Source organism: Puma concolor, chromosome D3 (genome assembly GCF_028749965.1).
Source record: "Puma concolor isolate L17-30 chromosome D3, mPumCon1.1.hap2, whole genome shotgun sequence".
In the NCBI taxonomy this organism is placed as follows: Eukaryota; Metazoa; Chordata; class Mammalia; order Carnivora; family Felidae; genus Puma; species Puma concolor.
In genome coordinates, this window is record NC_141678.1 from 19,728,703 (window position 1) to 19,741,317 (window position 12,615).

The following is a 12,615-nucleotide window of genomic DNA, read 5'->3' on the forward strand; positions in this document are numbered from 1 at the left end:
TTCCCTGATCTCACTCTCTCTGAACACATAAACGATGTATGTGTGTGCTCCTGTCTCCCATTAACCTGTAAGCTCCCGGATGGCAAGGACTACACTCTCTCTTTCTATGTCGCCTGCATGGTAGAAAGGGAAGGGCTCGCACACAGCAGGGCTCACGGCTGATGGGCCCTGAGTGTGTGCAGGGGAAGCACCCCTGGACCAATCCAGTCATGATTTTCAGGTTCAGTGTAGGGCGATGCAGAGAACACCCTATGGTGGCCACGTTCCAGAAGGAACGCATTTGCATTCCCGCAGGGACCCGGAACCCCTGGAATCCCAGCTCTGCCACTTCCTGGTTTCATCTTCAGCTATGGTTGGGCAGACCCATCACAGGGTGATGTAAGAGCCTGTGAGGGGCCCTGCATGAGGCACACCGTCCCCATGCCTGGCACAAAGTGGCAGGTGGTCATTTCAGCTTCTTCCCTCGACACCAGGGGCCCTCAACTCAAAAATATGAGAGCACACACATCCAAAGGGATGCTGAGGCTATTAGATCCGGGTCTCCATGTCTGCTGCTGCTGTGAAAAATTAGGGTGCTTCCACTCCCTTCCACGCTGTGATTTTCCTCTTTGTCCCTCTGCAGGGCGCAGCCCTGGCCAGCAGGCCCCATGGCTGTCTAAAGAACATCAGTAAACAGTTTGGAAAGAGACAGATGGCTTTGCCAGCACAGGTTCCCTCCTTCCCCTCCAGCCACTACCCTCAGAGGAGTGTTGAGCACAGAGCTGAAGACTCCCAGAGCTAAAACCTAACAGGAGAGAAAACATGGGGCCTTGAAGACATTCAGAGAAAGATCCAGAAAGTCCTCAGAGTGGGGTCCGAGTTGTAAAATTAACCCTGCAGCCATTTTCTGAGAGCCTACCATGGGTTACACACAGAGCCAGGGTCTCACGCTGGCAGCAGCTGTATGAGAGAGAGGCCAGAGGAGTCGAAGAGAAGCGGAAGAGAGCCCAAAGGGCACCTACTGAGAACACATTCGGTCCGACCGGTCCCCACTTTCTGGAAACTCAGAATTCACCATCAGTAAGAGAATACCAGTTCAGATTGCAGGTCTCCATGAAAACCTCTCATTTTCTTTATTGAGCACGTTCTCCCGCATCCCGGTGCGGGATCCCGGCCAGTTCAAGCTGGCTGGCTCCGTCGACAGCTGGCCAGACAAGGCTGGTGCCCGGTGACCACAGGGCAATCCTCCAGACCCCAGAGGAGCCACTCTGCCTGCAAAGCAGGCTTCTAAATACTACAGCCTTCCACCCCCAGCAAGGGACCCAGGGGATGCAACTGGGTCTGGCCACAGGTCTGAGCAGCAGGCCGCAGCCACCCCAAGCTGCAAATGGAAGATCAGCAACTGGCTGTATCTAAAACAAACAGGACAGAGCACTGATCACAAAAAGGCCTCTTGACAGAGCCAAAAATAGCCTTACTTGTTTCAAGAGGATTCTCAGGATCGAAGCACATACAACTCCATCAGCAGAAAAAGAAAAATCAATGGAGCAGAAAACCAGATCAGCCCAACAGGGACTGGGACTCCAAGAGATTCCCCACAGCCACACACACACACACACACACACACACACACAGCCCATCCAAACCCCACACCCGCCCCACCCTCTTCTTACTCCAATCTTACAAACTGTGCCTGGATCTTAAAACCCAGTCCCATCACCCCCAAAGTTATATACACAATTCTATGGGTTTGATCCCAAGAGTCAGACCACGGATTAGGAGGCCAAAATGAGCACCAGTGTATACTCATCCTTGGGAAGCCAAGGAAGCAAGAGTGCACTGAAGGATCAGAAAATGAAGCTGGTGTAAGATGCACACAGGAACCTATGGATGAGTAATGATGGGTGATGTCTGCCATCAAAGCCAGGCAAATCAGAACAGGTGTGGCTGTGCTTCAGCCCTGGATAAAATCTTTACCCCCTGTCGATTTGCAGTGGCCCACTGAGTCAGAACTGCCTGTCACCTCACTTCCTCCTAATTCCTATTTTCACCTGCTCTGACTTGCATTCGGGCCGACGGTTAGCAAGCGAACCCGACACTTTCTATGGCCTGGAAGCAGCTAGCACATCTTGGGTTCTCCAGACATGTCTCGTAACTCTTCCAGGTCAGGAACAGTCGGGGTGGCAGGGAATTCCCAAGACACAGATCAATCTCTACTGAAAACACCCGTTCCAGACAGCAGAGATGGCCCCCACTTAATACCATCCCCACTGCCTAGAGTAGCATGATCAAAGGCAAGGAGATCACTGCCCAAGGCACCATGGTCCCAACCCAGAGAGTACTCCCACAAGAAGCACACCACTCCAGAACCAAAGGAACAGCTGCCTACCATCCCCACACACCGCCCCTCCCAACCCAACTGCAGTCCAAACACTGGGAATCTGCATTCAGGAGAAAGTGGGGGGATGGCGTTTGTTCAGGCACAAGAAGAGCATGAATCCTTCCTGTCCAGCGTGAAAATCAATCCGAAAAAGGTTATCTACCTATTTCTCCCTTGGCCAACGACCCCTTTTCTTTTCAATCGTTTCCAGCCAGAGGGCAGGTGTGCCCACCCAAGGTGGTGGAGGTACCCACCTGCGTCTCCATGGAAGGTGCCATCCTGAGGCAGCCTGCCGGACAAGCTGTCCCCATCGCTGGGCCAGATCTGCCCGGTCTTGCGGACGCCCACGATGGTGGCCTCCGACACGATGACCTGGCCCTGCCGGTGCCGCTTCTGGCACTGCGGCGTCGGGGGGCTGCTGCTGTCAAAGGATTGCTGTGAGTTCTGTGAGGGTGACCGGCTCTTGTCTCGAAACATGCGGTAGGTGGTGGGGCTGGGGGACACGCGGCTGGACTGGCCGGAGGAGAAGTCCTCCTCGCTGGAGGTGAGGTTCTCGTTGGAGCTGCAATCTGGCGTGTAGCCCCCTCCGCTGTCCTCAAAGCTCCGAGGGGAGTAGGACCTGCGGGGCCAGGTAAGGCGCTTCTCCTGCTCCGAGGTGCTCTGGCTACGCAGGAGCAGGCCCTTGCCCTCCCCTTCCATCATCATACCCCCAACGTAGATGCTCTGGTAGGGCTGGTACTCCAGGGGCGGCCAAGGGGGTCTGCTGCCGCCGTTGGCATTGATCAGGTTGTCCTTCAGGAAACGGGGGTTCAGCTCCGCGTCCTCGTAGTCGCCGTCGAGGCCGCAGCTGCTCTCCGAGGTACGGCCCCGGTTAGAGGACCTGGGTGCGTCCCCCAGGCTCGGCCCGGTGCCGTGCTGGGACTTCTTACGCTCCATCTGCATCGCTTGGCTGCCCAGGGAGCTGATCCGGTCGGACACTTCTTTGTCGTTGACCTTCACCAGACCGCGCTCATGGTGAAACTCGACGTTTACGTAGAAGGGCTTCTCGGTGTCCGCGGCTCCGGGCTGGCCGTGGCCCTTGCGGATCCTCTCAAAGTTGGACCTGAGGGCCGCCACGCTGGTGGGGGGCCCGCGGTCTTCCCGGTCCGCGGCCGCGGCGGCTCCGGGCCTGCGGGCAGCCCCGGGCCTGGCCTTGCTCGGGGAGCCCTCTCCGTCGGGTCGGGCCTCGGGCTCCTCGGCGGGCGGCGGGTCGGCGCCGTCGGCGGGCGCGGGCGGCTGGCGCTGTGCGGACGCGCGGGGCTCGGCGGCGCCGTCGGGGGGTTGCGCCGCGCGTCGGAAGCCCCAGCGCTGCCGGTCGTAGCTCTTCTTCTCCTTGGCCAGCAGCGTCTGCAGGTAGATCATGCGGAAGCGCTCCTGGTTCACCTCCTGCTCCAGGCGCCGGATGGAGGCCTTGCAGCGCTCCAGTTCCTGCTCGATGTCGCCCACCGAGCGCAGCTCCATGCGCGGCGGCTCAGAGTCCGGGAACTGCGCCTTCCACGCCTCAGCGAAGCCCACAGGGTCCACCATGGCGCGGCCGGCCTCACCTGCACCGCCCGGCTGCGCGCAGGGCCCGCCTCAGCGGCGGCTCGGCGACCTCTCCAGGCCGGGCCCCAGGCGCCGGGCGGCCCCCATTTCCCCGCGCAGCGGTGGCGGCGGCGGCGGCCGAACAATGCCCGCCCCCTCCCGGGCTGCAGGTGAGGCGGCGGGCTCGGCTCCCCGGGGCGGCGCGGGGCGCGGGGGAGGGCGCGCGCGAGGGGGGCGGGCGCGCGCGAGGGCGGGGGAAGGGCGCGGGGCTGCGCGCGCCGCTATTGTGTGCGGGGCTTCTCCGCGCGGCGCGGCGCGGGCGCTGCCCTCCGCTCGGCCCGGCGCCGCTAGCCCATGGCCGCCGCCCGCGCGCTCCTCTGCTCTCGCTCCCGCGCCTCGCCCGGGCCGCCGCCGCCTGCCAGGGGCTGCGCTCGGCCCGGCCCGCTTTTGCCGCACTCCCGCCCGGCCCGCACTCGGCGCCGCAGGAAGGGGAGGGCCGGGGGGCGGTGGCCGTGGCGCGGCTGACGGAGCCTGGCGGGCCTCTTAAAGGGGCCGCGCCGAGGGCTCCGGGGGGGGGGGGGGGGGTGAACTGTGGGTGGGGGGAGGGGCTGCCTAGGAGCCGCGCCCCCACCCAGCCCCTGCCCTCCCTCGGTCTCCGCGCTTGGGGAGACTCTGTCCCAGGCGGTGGCCGAACCCAGCTGTCCCACGCAGAGGCCCTGGCAAATTCTGCACTCCTGGAACAGAAACACCTGGATCTTCACTTCCCCACAGCCCGGCAGCCACTCTCCAGCTTTGGGGCTGAGCGCTCTGGGGGCCACCCTCCTGGCCCCTATGCGCACAAGAGCCTGGAGTGGCAGGTCACCTACGGAAGCAGGGTGGGCTAGGTTGGGCCGCCAAGACCAACAGCGCTTATGTGCCAACGGGTCCCAGCACTGTGGGCTTGGGGTGGGTGATGCATCAGCTGCCACAGGGCATTGTCGCAGAGATAATCTATAGGAATTTCTCCCCCAGGTCACTCAACACCCACATGGCCTTCCCTGTGGTCCTGAGCTGTATGTTTGTCCGCTGGCCTCTCCTGAGCTTCAGAGGCCAGGGTAGTTTTTCCCGGATTGCCTGACTCAGACCTTACGTGTTTAGTCTCCCTTTAAGGGGGTCGTCTTTGGATTGGGTGGAATACAGGACAGTCTAGAGCCAGCAGTGAAACAAAATCATCTCTGGCACTCCAGAGATATTAAACACACAGCAGAGAGCACACGTCAGGTGGTCTGATGGGCACCAAATGAAAATACCCAAACCAGCTTGCTGGGTGGGGGAAGAGGAAACAGGATTTGTCAACCAAAGAACTGGGCCTGGGTCCTGATCACCACTGCCTCTGTTCCTCAGTTTCCTTTGGCATTGAAATGAGAACAAGGATACCTGTGTCTGGGGGCTGTTGTCCCTGCATGGATGTAAGGTGTAATCTTGCCCCCACTCCAGGTCCAGTGCCACCCAGAAGAGATGCCCCAGCATCTAATCTAGAAGAAACAGAGCCCAGGGCTATTAGCCAGTACAGCCTGGCTGGGGTTCACGTCTTCCCCACTCCAGGTTTGTGACCTGAGCAGTTCTTTTCCCTTCTCTGAGCCTCAGTTTTGCCCCCATATAGAAAATGTGAGCACCATGTGTAAAGCACCCAGTTGGGGCAAACATGAAACCCACCCTGATAAATGGTATGTGGTGCTCCATCCCCGACTGCTTGTTAAGGCTGGTGCTCTGGGAGATGGCCTTGGAGGGTTACTGGAAAACTCTTGGGCCCTGACATCCAGGTGCTTCTAGGCACAGCTCACTGCCGCCCTCTGCAGGCCTCTCCACCCTCCTGCTCTCTCTCCTGTTTCGAGGCCCTCTGTCCCCTTACCCAACTCCTTTACTTTGCAGAACCCCCTCAAGGCAGGCAAGTCCTCCTGTAAAGCCTGTTTTGCAGTCAAAGAAACAGAATGAGTTGATGTCCTGACTTTGGGGCTGGACAGGCGAGGCTGGAATCCTAGTAGTACTCACATCCTCAGTGACCTTTTCTTTAAAATGGGAGTAAGTCCTGACCTCACAGGGTGTGGCACATAGCTGCTTATGATCAATATTAGCTGCCTTCCTCAGGTGACCTGCTCAGGTCACCCAGTGAGTTGGGTCAGACAGGCTTCCAGAACCCCATTATCTGGCTGTCTCCAGAGAGAATTCCAAAAGCACATACTGCTTTCTTCCCTTGCTGATGGAGCCCCTCCATTTCCAGGGCAGGGAATTGTGGGCTCATCAGGGACTTTATCATTAACCACCTGGGAAAGAAAAGGATACTTTGCGGAGAATGGTGGGGAGGGGGCTTCATCTGTCAGTGGGGTGTCGCTTTCTCTGGTTTGCAGGCCCCAATTCAGCCCCGCCTCCAATATTGTACATAAGCAAACTTAACTCAGAAACCGGAAGATAGTGGCTATCTGCCCTGTGAGATAGCTTCTTCTGGCCCCAAGGACACTCCTCTCATCCTTGGTTCTTTCCTGAAAACACTTCCACCCTGGGTCTCTGGTCTTTTCCTGCAGAGCTTTCTTATCATCCTTCCCTCCCCCAGGGAGGAAGGAGTGAGGAGGAACGTGGGGCCCAGATACAATCCCCCATTAGGTGTCTGTCCCCAGCTAGATCTAAATTCCCAAGACGGAGCTCTGTCTATTCAGTTCACCCAGTGACTCCCCAGTGCTCAGCACATAGTAGATGCTCAGCCAGCGCTTGCCAAAAGAGGAATCTGACGTGTGTGTGTGTGTGTGTGTGTGTGTGTGTGTGTGTGTGTGGCCTGGAGGAACACACAACACGGAGAGAAAGATGGACATGAGTGGGGGAGGAAAGGATAAGACAGGCAGAGCCAGGCCATATCATGGGTGTGTGTGCTGTGTGGGGATCCAGGACAGGGAAGAGGTCTGGGGAGGCCTGCCAGGAGAGGTGACATCTGGGTTTGTCCTAAAGATGAGGAGCAGGAAGGCAAAGACAGACTTCAAAGTTCTAGGTATGTTTGAGGCACAGTAAGGTTAGGAGAGGAGGCTGTTATGGGTGGCAGGAAGAGACATCAGAGGCAAGGTAGGACCTTTCAGGATTGTAAGAAGTTTGGGTTTTATTCTAAATGCAAGGAAAAGCCTCTGAAAGGTTCTGAGCCTGTAGTGTCTGGTGGAATTTTCCACCAGGATTAACATGTTCTACACTCTATACTGAACAAGACAGCAGCCACTAGCTTCCCCATGTGATCACCAGGCATTCAAAATGTGGCTGCTGCAGCTGAAGAACTGGAAAAATCTAGTTTGATTTAAAATTAAGTTTGGGGGCTGGGGCACCTGGGTGGCTCAGTTGGTTAAGTGTTTGACTTTGGCTCAGGTCATGATCTCACAGTTCATGGGTTAGAGGCCCCCGGCCCCCACCCCAGCCCCAGTTGCGCTCTGTGCTGACAGCTAAGAGCTTGGAGCCTGCTTCGGATTCTGTGTCTCCCTCTCTCTGCCCCTCCCCTGCTTGTGTTCTCTCTCTCTCTCTCAAAAATGAAGAAACATTCTTAAAAAATTAAAATTTAGTTTGGGGGTGCCTGACTGGCTCAGTCCATGGAGCATGCATCCCTTGATCTCAGGGTTGTGGGAGGGAGATTGAGAGAGAGAGAGAGAGAGAGAGAGAGAGAGAGAGAGAGATTATCCCAAGTAGGCTTCATGCTCAGCATGGAGCCGATGTCGGGATTGATCTCACAACCTCAAGATGATGACCTAAGCCGATATCAAGAGTAGGACGCACAACCAACTAAACTACCTGGGTGCCCCAAGTCTGATATAATTTTAATTAATTTAAAATCAGGTAGCCACAGTATCTGCCATAAACAGTGGAGTGACTTGCTCAAATTTGTTTTGTGGACAGGTGAGAGGTGGGAGGTGGAAGCAGGGTAAGTGGACAGGGGCTGTGCCACGGGTCCAGGTGAGGGGTTCTGGTGACTCAGACCCAGGGTAGGGGGAAGCAAGGCACTAGAGAGGGGTTCAGTTTCCAGGTTTGTTCTGTATGTGTAGATAGATTGGATATGGAGGCAGGAAGGGGGAGTGTGATGGGGAAACTGGGGTGCCCATGTGAGGCTTCAAGTGTCTATAGCTCATCTACAGAGGGAAGTCAGGTAGAGAGAGTGTGAGTCTGGGGTACCGAGGAGCCATCAAGAGCAGAGACAGAGGGGCGCCTGGGTGGCTCAGTTGGTTGAGTGGCCGACTTCGGCTCAGGTCATGATCTCACGGTCCGTGAGTTCGAGCCCCGTGTCAGGCTCTGTGCTGGCAGCTGGAGCCTGGAGCCTGCTTTGGATTCTGTGTCTCCCTCTCTCTCTGCTCCTCCCCTGCTTGTGCTCTATCTCTCTCTGTCTCTCAAAAATAAATAAATGTTAAAAAAAAAAAAAAAAGCAGAGACAGAAGTGGGAGAGTTATGTTAGTGGGAACAGTGGGAGAGTTAGTGTTTATGGCCATAGGGCTGGAGACTCTCCCCAAACCCCTGGGAGGACTAGGTGAGGAAGGATTAGGGACAGGACTAGGAGGGAATTAGAGGCAGAGAAACTGAGAGGCACTGGCCAGAGAAGTGACAGGGATCCAAGAATCCTGAGAGGTCTGGATCGAGTGAAGAAGGCAGGGCCCCTGTGATGACTGCCAAGTTCTCAGGTGGCAGTACCCTGGGTCTGGCACTATGAGGCCAGCAGAGCCAAGGTGGGCCTCAGAGCCTGGCTGCACAAGCTGGAAGCTGATGCTGGCTCATGGAGCCTTCCAAGGGATTCATCAGGTGGAGGGGACTTCACCAGGGGCTCTGCAAGCCCCAAGTAGCAAGTGACATTTATTTTCTTCATCATTATGCTTTTCTAAATTCTTCATAATGAAAATGTCTATCTTTTGTAATGAGAAAATAGATTTATATTAAATCTTATATTTATATTAAATCTTATATTTATATTAAAAAACAAACATCACTAAGGGTAAGTTAAACCAGCCCTTGGGTATAAGCAGCCCCTGGTCCTGCTCACTGAGGGGTAAGAAGGAGCATATTTCTAGCACGTCTTTTAATGCTTCCATCAGACCAGGGATTTACCCCCACTCCAACAGATGAAGACATGTTTCCAGGTCACACATCCCTTCAGCTGTGGGCAGGCTTGAGACTGTCTTCCAGCTCAAGAGCCTACATTCTTTGCATCATTCTAAAGTCAGAAGGCCCCACTAGTATGAAACCAGGAAGAGACTGACATCATTCAAACTTCTATTTGTTCATTGTAAAATGGACTGGCCACCCCTGTCCTGGGGGACTTCCAGGCACCAGGTCTGCCAGCTGTGGTTGGACAGGATGTGCACTGCACAAAGGCACTCATCAAAGGGGGCAGGATTCCCAGCTTAGACCTGGTAGATATGAATATCAGTGGTGACAGCAATTGTAAAAAGGTGTATTTTCTTACAAAATCACTTTATAATGGCAGTTTTCTTTTTTTTTTTTTAATTTTTTTTTCAACGTTTATTTATTTTTGGGACAGAGAGACACAGAGCATGAACTGGGGAGGGGGAGAGAGAGAGGGAGACACAGAATCGGAAGCAGGCTCCAGGCTCTGGGCCATCAGCCCAGAGCCTGATGCGGGGCTCGAACTCACGGACCGCGAGATCGTGACCTGGCTGAAGTCGGACGCTTAACCGACTGCGCCACCCAGGCGCCCCAATAACGGCAGTTTTCTAACATATGGATATCAAACGCTTTGAGCAAGAAGTGTATTTTTAAATTGAGGTGAAATCACATAACAAAATTCGCCATTTTAAAGTGAACAATTCAGAGAGATTTTGTGTATTCACAATGTTGTGCAACCATACAGCTTGTATCCAGTTCAAAAATATTTTCATCACCCGAAAGGAAACTCCACATCCATTAAGCAATGGCTCCCCTTATTTCCCTCTCTCCACCCCTGACAACCACTAATCTCCTTTCTGTCTGGACATTTCATATGAATGGATTCATATAATGTGTGACCTCTTGTGTTTGGCTTCTTTCATTTAGCATAGTGTTTTTTAAAAATTAAAAAAAAAAAGTTTATTTTGATGCTTAGTTTTGAGAGAGAGAGACAGAGACAGAGAGAGCAAGTGGGGGACAGCAGAGAGAGAGAGGGAGACACAGAATCTAAAACAGGTTCCAGGCTCTGAGCTGTCAGCACAGAGCCCAATGCGGGGCTCAAACTCATGAACCATGAGAGCATGACCTGAACTGAAGTCTTGAGCCAATGTTCGATGCTTAACTGAGTGAGCCACCCAGGCACCCCAATGTTTGTTTTCGAGAGAGAGAATACACATGAGAGTGGCGAGTGGGGGAAGGGCAGAGAGAGGGAGACAGAGGATCCAAAGCAGGCTCCAGGCTGACAGCAGAGAGCCCTATGTGAGCCTCGAACTCACGGAGCCTTGACATCATGACCTGAGCCGAAGTCGGACGTCTAACCAACTGAGCCACCCAGGTGCCCCTCATTAAGCGCAGTGTTTTTAAGGTTCAACCATGTTGTAGCCTGTATTAGTGCTTCACTCCTTTTTTTTTAAAAAATTTTTTTTTTCAACGTTTATTTATTTTTGGGACAGAGAGAGACAGAGCATGAATGGGCGAGGGGCAGAGAGAGAGGGAGACACAGAATCGGAAACAGGCTCCAGGCTCTGAGCCATCAGCCCAGAGCCCGACGCGGGGCTCGAACTCACGGACCGTGAGATCGTGACCTGGTTGAAGTCGGACGCTTAACCGACTGCGCCACCCAGGCGCCCCGCTTCACTCCTTTTTAAGGCTGTAAATATTCCATTGCATGGATATACAACATTCTTTTTTTTTGTAAGTTTATTTTTATTTTATTTTGAGAGAGAGAGTGCGTGCAGGAGGGGCAGAGAGAGAGGGAGAGAGAGAGAATCCCAAGCATGCTCTGCATTGTCAGCACAGAGCCCAATGCAGGGCTCGAACTCATGAACTGTGAGATCATGACCTGAGATGAAACCAAGAATCAGATGCTTAACCACCTGAGCCACCCAGGCACCCCTGGATTTACCACATTGTGTTTACCCATTCATCTATTGGTGGACATTTGGTAGTGTGAATAATGCTGCTCTGAACATGTGTGCACATGTACTTGTTTGAATCCTTGTTTTCAATTCCTAGGAAGGGGATTTCTGGACCACATGGCAAGTCTACGGTTAACTCTTTAAGGAAGTTCGCGGGTACCTTTTCTGCGGGTACAAAGGCACTTTGTGGGCACAATGGCTTTGCCCATGAGACTTGCACAGTCTTCGGGGCTTCCATCCACCCAGCCCTTGCCAGCTGCCCAGCCTGGGGCTAGGGGCTCCATAGATGTGACTTGCTTCCCCCCTCACAGCCACAGAGAAAAGGGCTCAGAGAGGCACAGTGATCCCTTAGTCACACAGCAGTAAGTAGGGGTCACAGACTTGAACCCAGCGTGCCCAAGTCCCAAATTGGTGTCCTGGACCACTGTGCCATCAGGTGGGATTGTCAGACATGGTTTTTAGACAGCAAGGCTTTCTGCTGTAACACCTACCCTAAGACCAACTTGAAAATCTGGGCCTTTTCTTGCTCCTTCCCTGTCCTGACTGTACCCTCATCCTCACTAGCTCTGGGGGCTGGAGGCCAAAGGAGGGCTCCCTTCAAGCAGGATGTGGCCATGTGACCCCCATCTGTCATCTGTCATCCATCATCTGTCATCTGTCAGCCCTTGGGAGCTGCAGGCAAAAACAGAAAACTAGGGCGATCAATACAGCTGTTCTTTAGTCTGTTTGCTTGTGCTGTACTGGACAGTGCGTGGCCGGGCACTTCCTCCAGACCACCAGCCCCAGGCCCAGAGTGGGGAGCAGCGACCTCTGTGGGACTTCCCTGGCCAAGGTTTCCCAATGAGTGAGTGTGTGGGCCTTCCCTCCCAGGCCCCCCTCAACTTAACTCCACCTGCTTTCTGCAGAATCAATTATTGATGAGGCCCCTACAGCTAGGGAGTCCCAGGGGGGTATCCTGGCTGTCATTTCCAGCTTTCACAGAGACAAGATGAGCTTGTTCCTGAAAGCATGGCCTGTGAGATGATCTAGGCTGTGGCTACCAGTGGTCGGAGGCCCAGAGCACCCTCAGGCCAGGGGGTGCCACCCACCTGTGGGGCACAAGGGAGCCCTGGGGCTGCTTTGTTTCCCAGACCACCCACCATGTGTTCCTGAACAGAGTAGGGAGTAAGCAGAGCGAAGGGCCTGTAGACAGCAGGCTGGGGTGCAGGCTCAGACAGGTGGCTGGCTGGTGGTCCTGAATGCTGGGGAGGCGTCTGGATGTGGGGGTGGAGGCCAGGAAGGATCTGGGCTGCCTGGAAAGAGGCGGAGGCGGTGTGACAGCCACATTTCCCGTCTGCCGATCAACTTCCCTCAGGGGAAGGCCCGACATATGGGAGGTGACATTGGGAGCCACAGCAGATGGCAGAGGAGCCCAGGAGCTGCTGGGAGGGGGTCTCATATCAGGGCAGCGCCTTAAGTCCTGGGCTTCTTGGGCAATGGTGTACCCAGGTCCCCCCCCCCCCCCCCCAGTCTTCAGGAGCCCTTTCTCCCCTAGAAGAGGAGGGTCCTCCCTAAGCTGCATGCTGCTTCTTCTGAAAGCTCCCCCCACCTCATGCCTTCTCTCGGTCCCTGCCCTGGGCC

At 55.0% G+C, this 12,615-nt stretch overlaps 1 protein-coding gene across 2 annotated transcripts in view; it reads right to left on the bottom strand.

Moving 5' to 3' along the window:
- The window catches only part of BCR (BCR activator of RhoGEF and GTPase), a 129,245-nt gene extending 124,853 nt beyond the window's left edge, over nucleotides 1-4,392 (bottom strand). The window contains exon 1 of one of the 2 annotated variants that reach the window (XM_025933583.2): nucleotides 2,614-4,386. In XM_025933583.2, the coding sequence (XP_025789368.2) occupies nucleotides 2,614-3,925 (1,312 nt within the window). In that variant the 5' untranslated portion in view covers nucleotides 3,926-4,386. Of the gene's footprint in view, nucleotides 1-2,613 lie in introns of both variants that reach the window. The other variant, XM_086681980.1, reaches the window with a different exon arrangement.
- Between the last annotated feature and the right edge of the window lie 8,223 nt (nucleotides 4,393-12,615).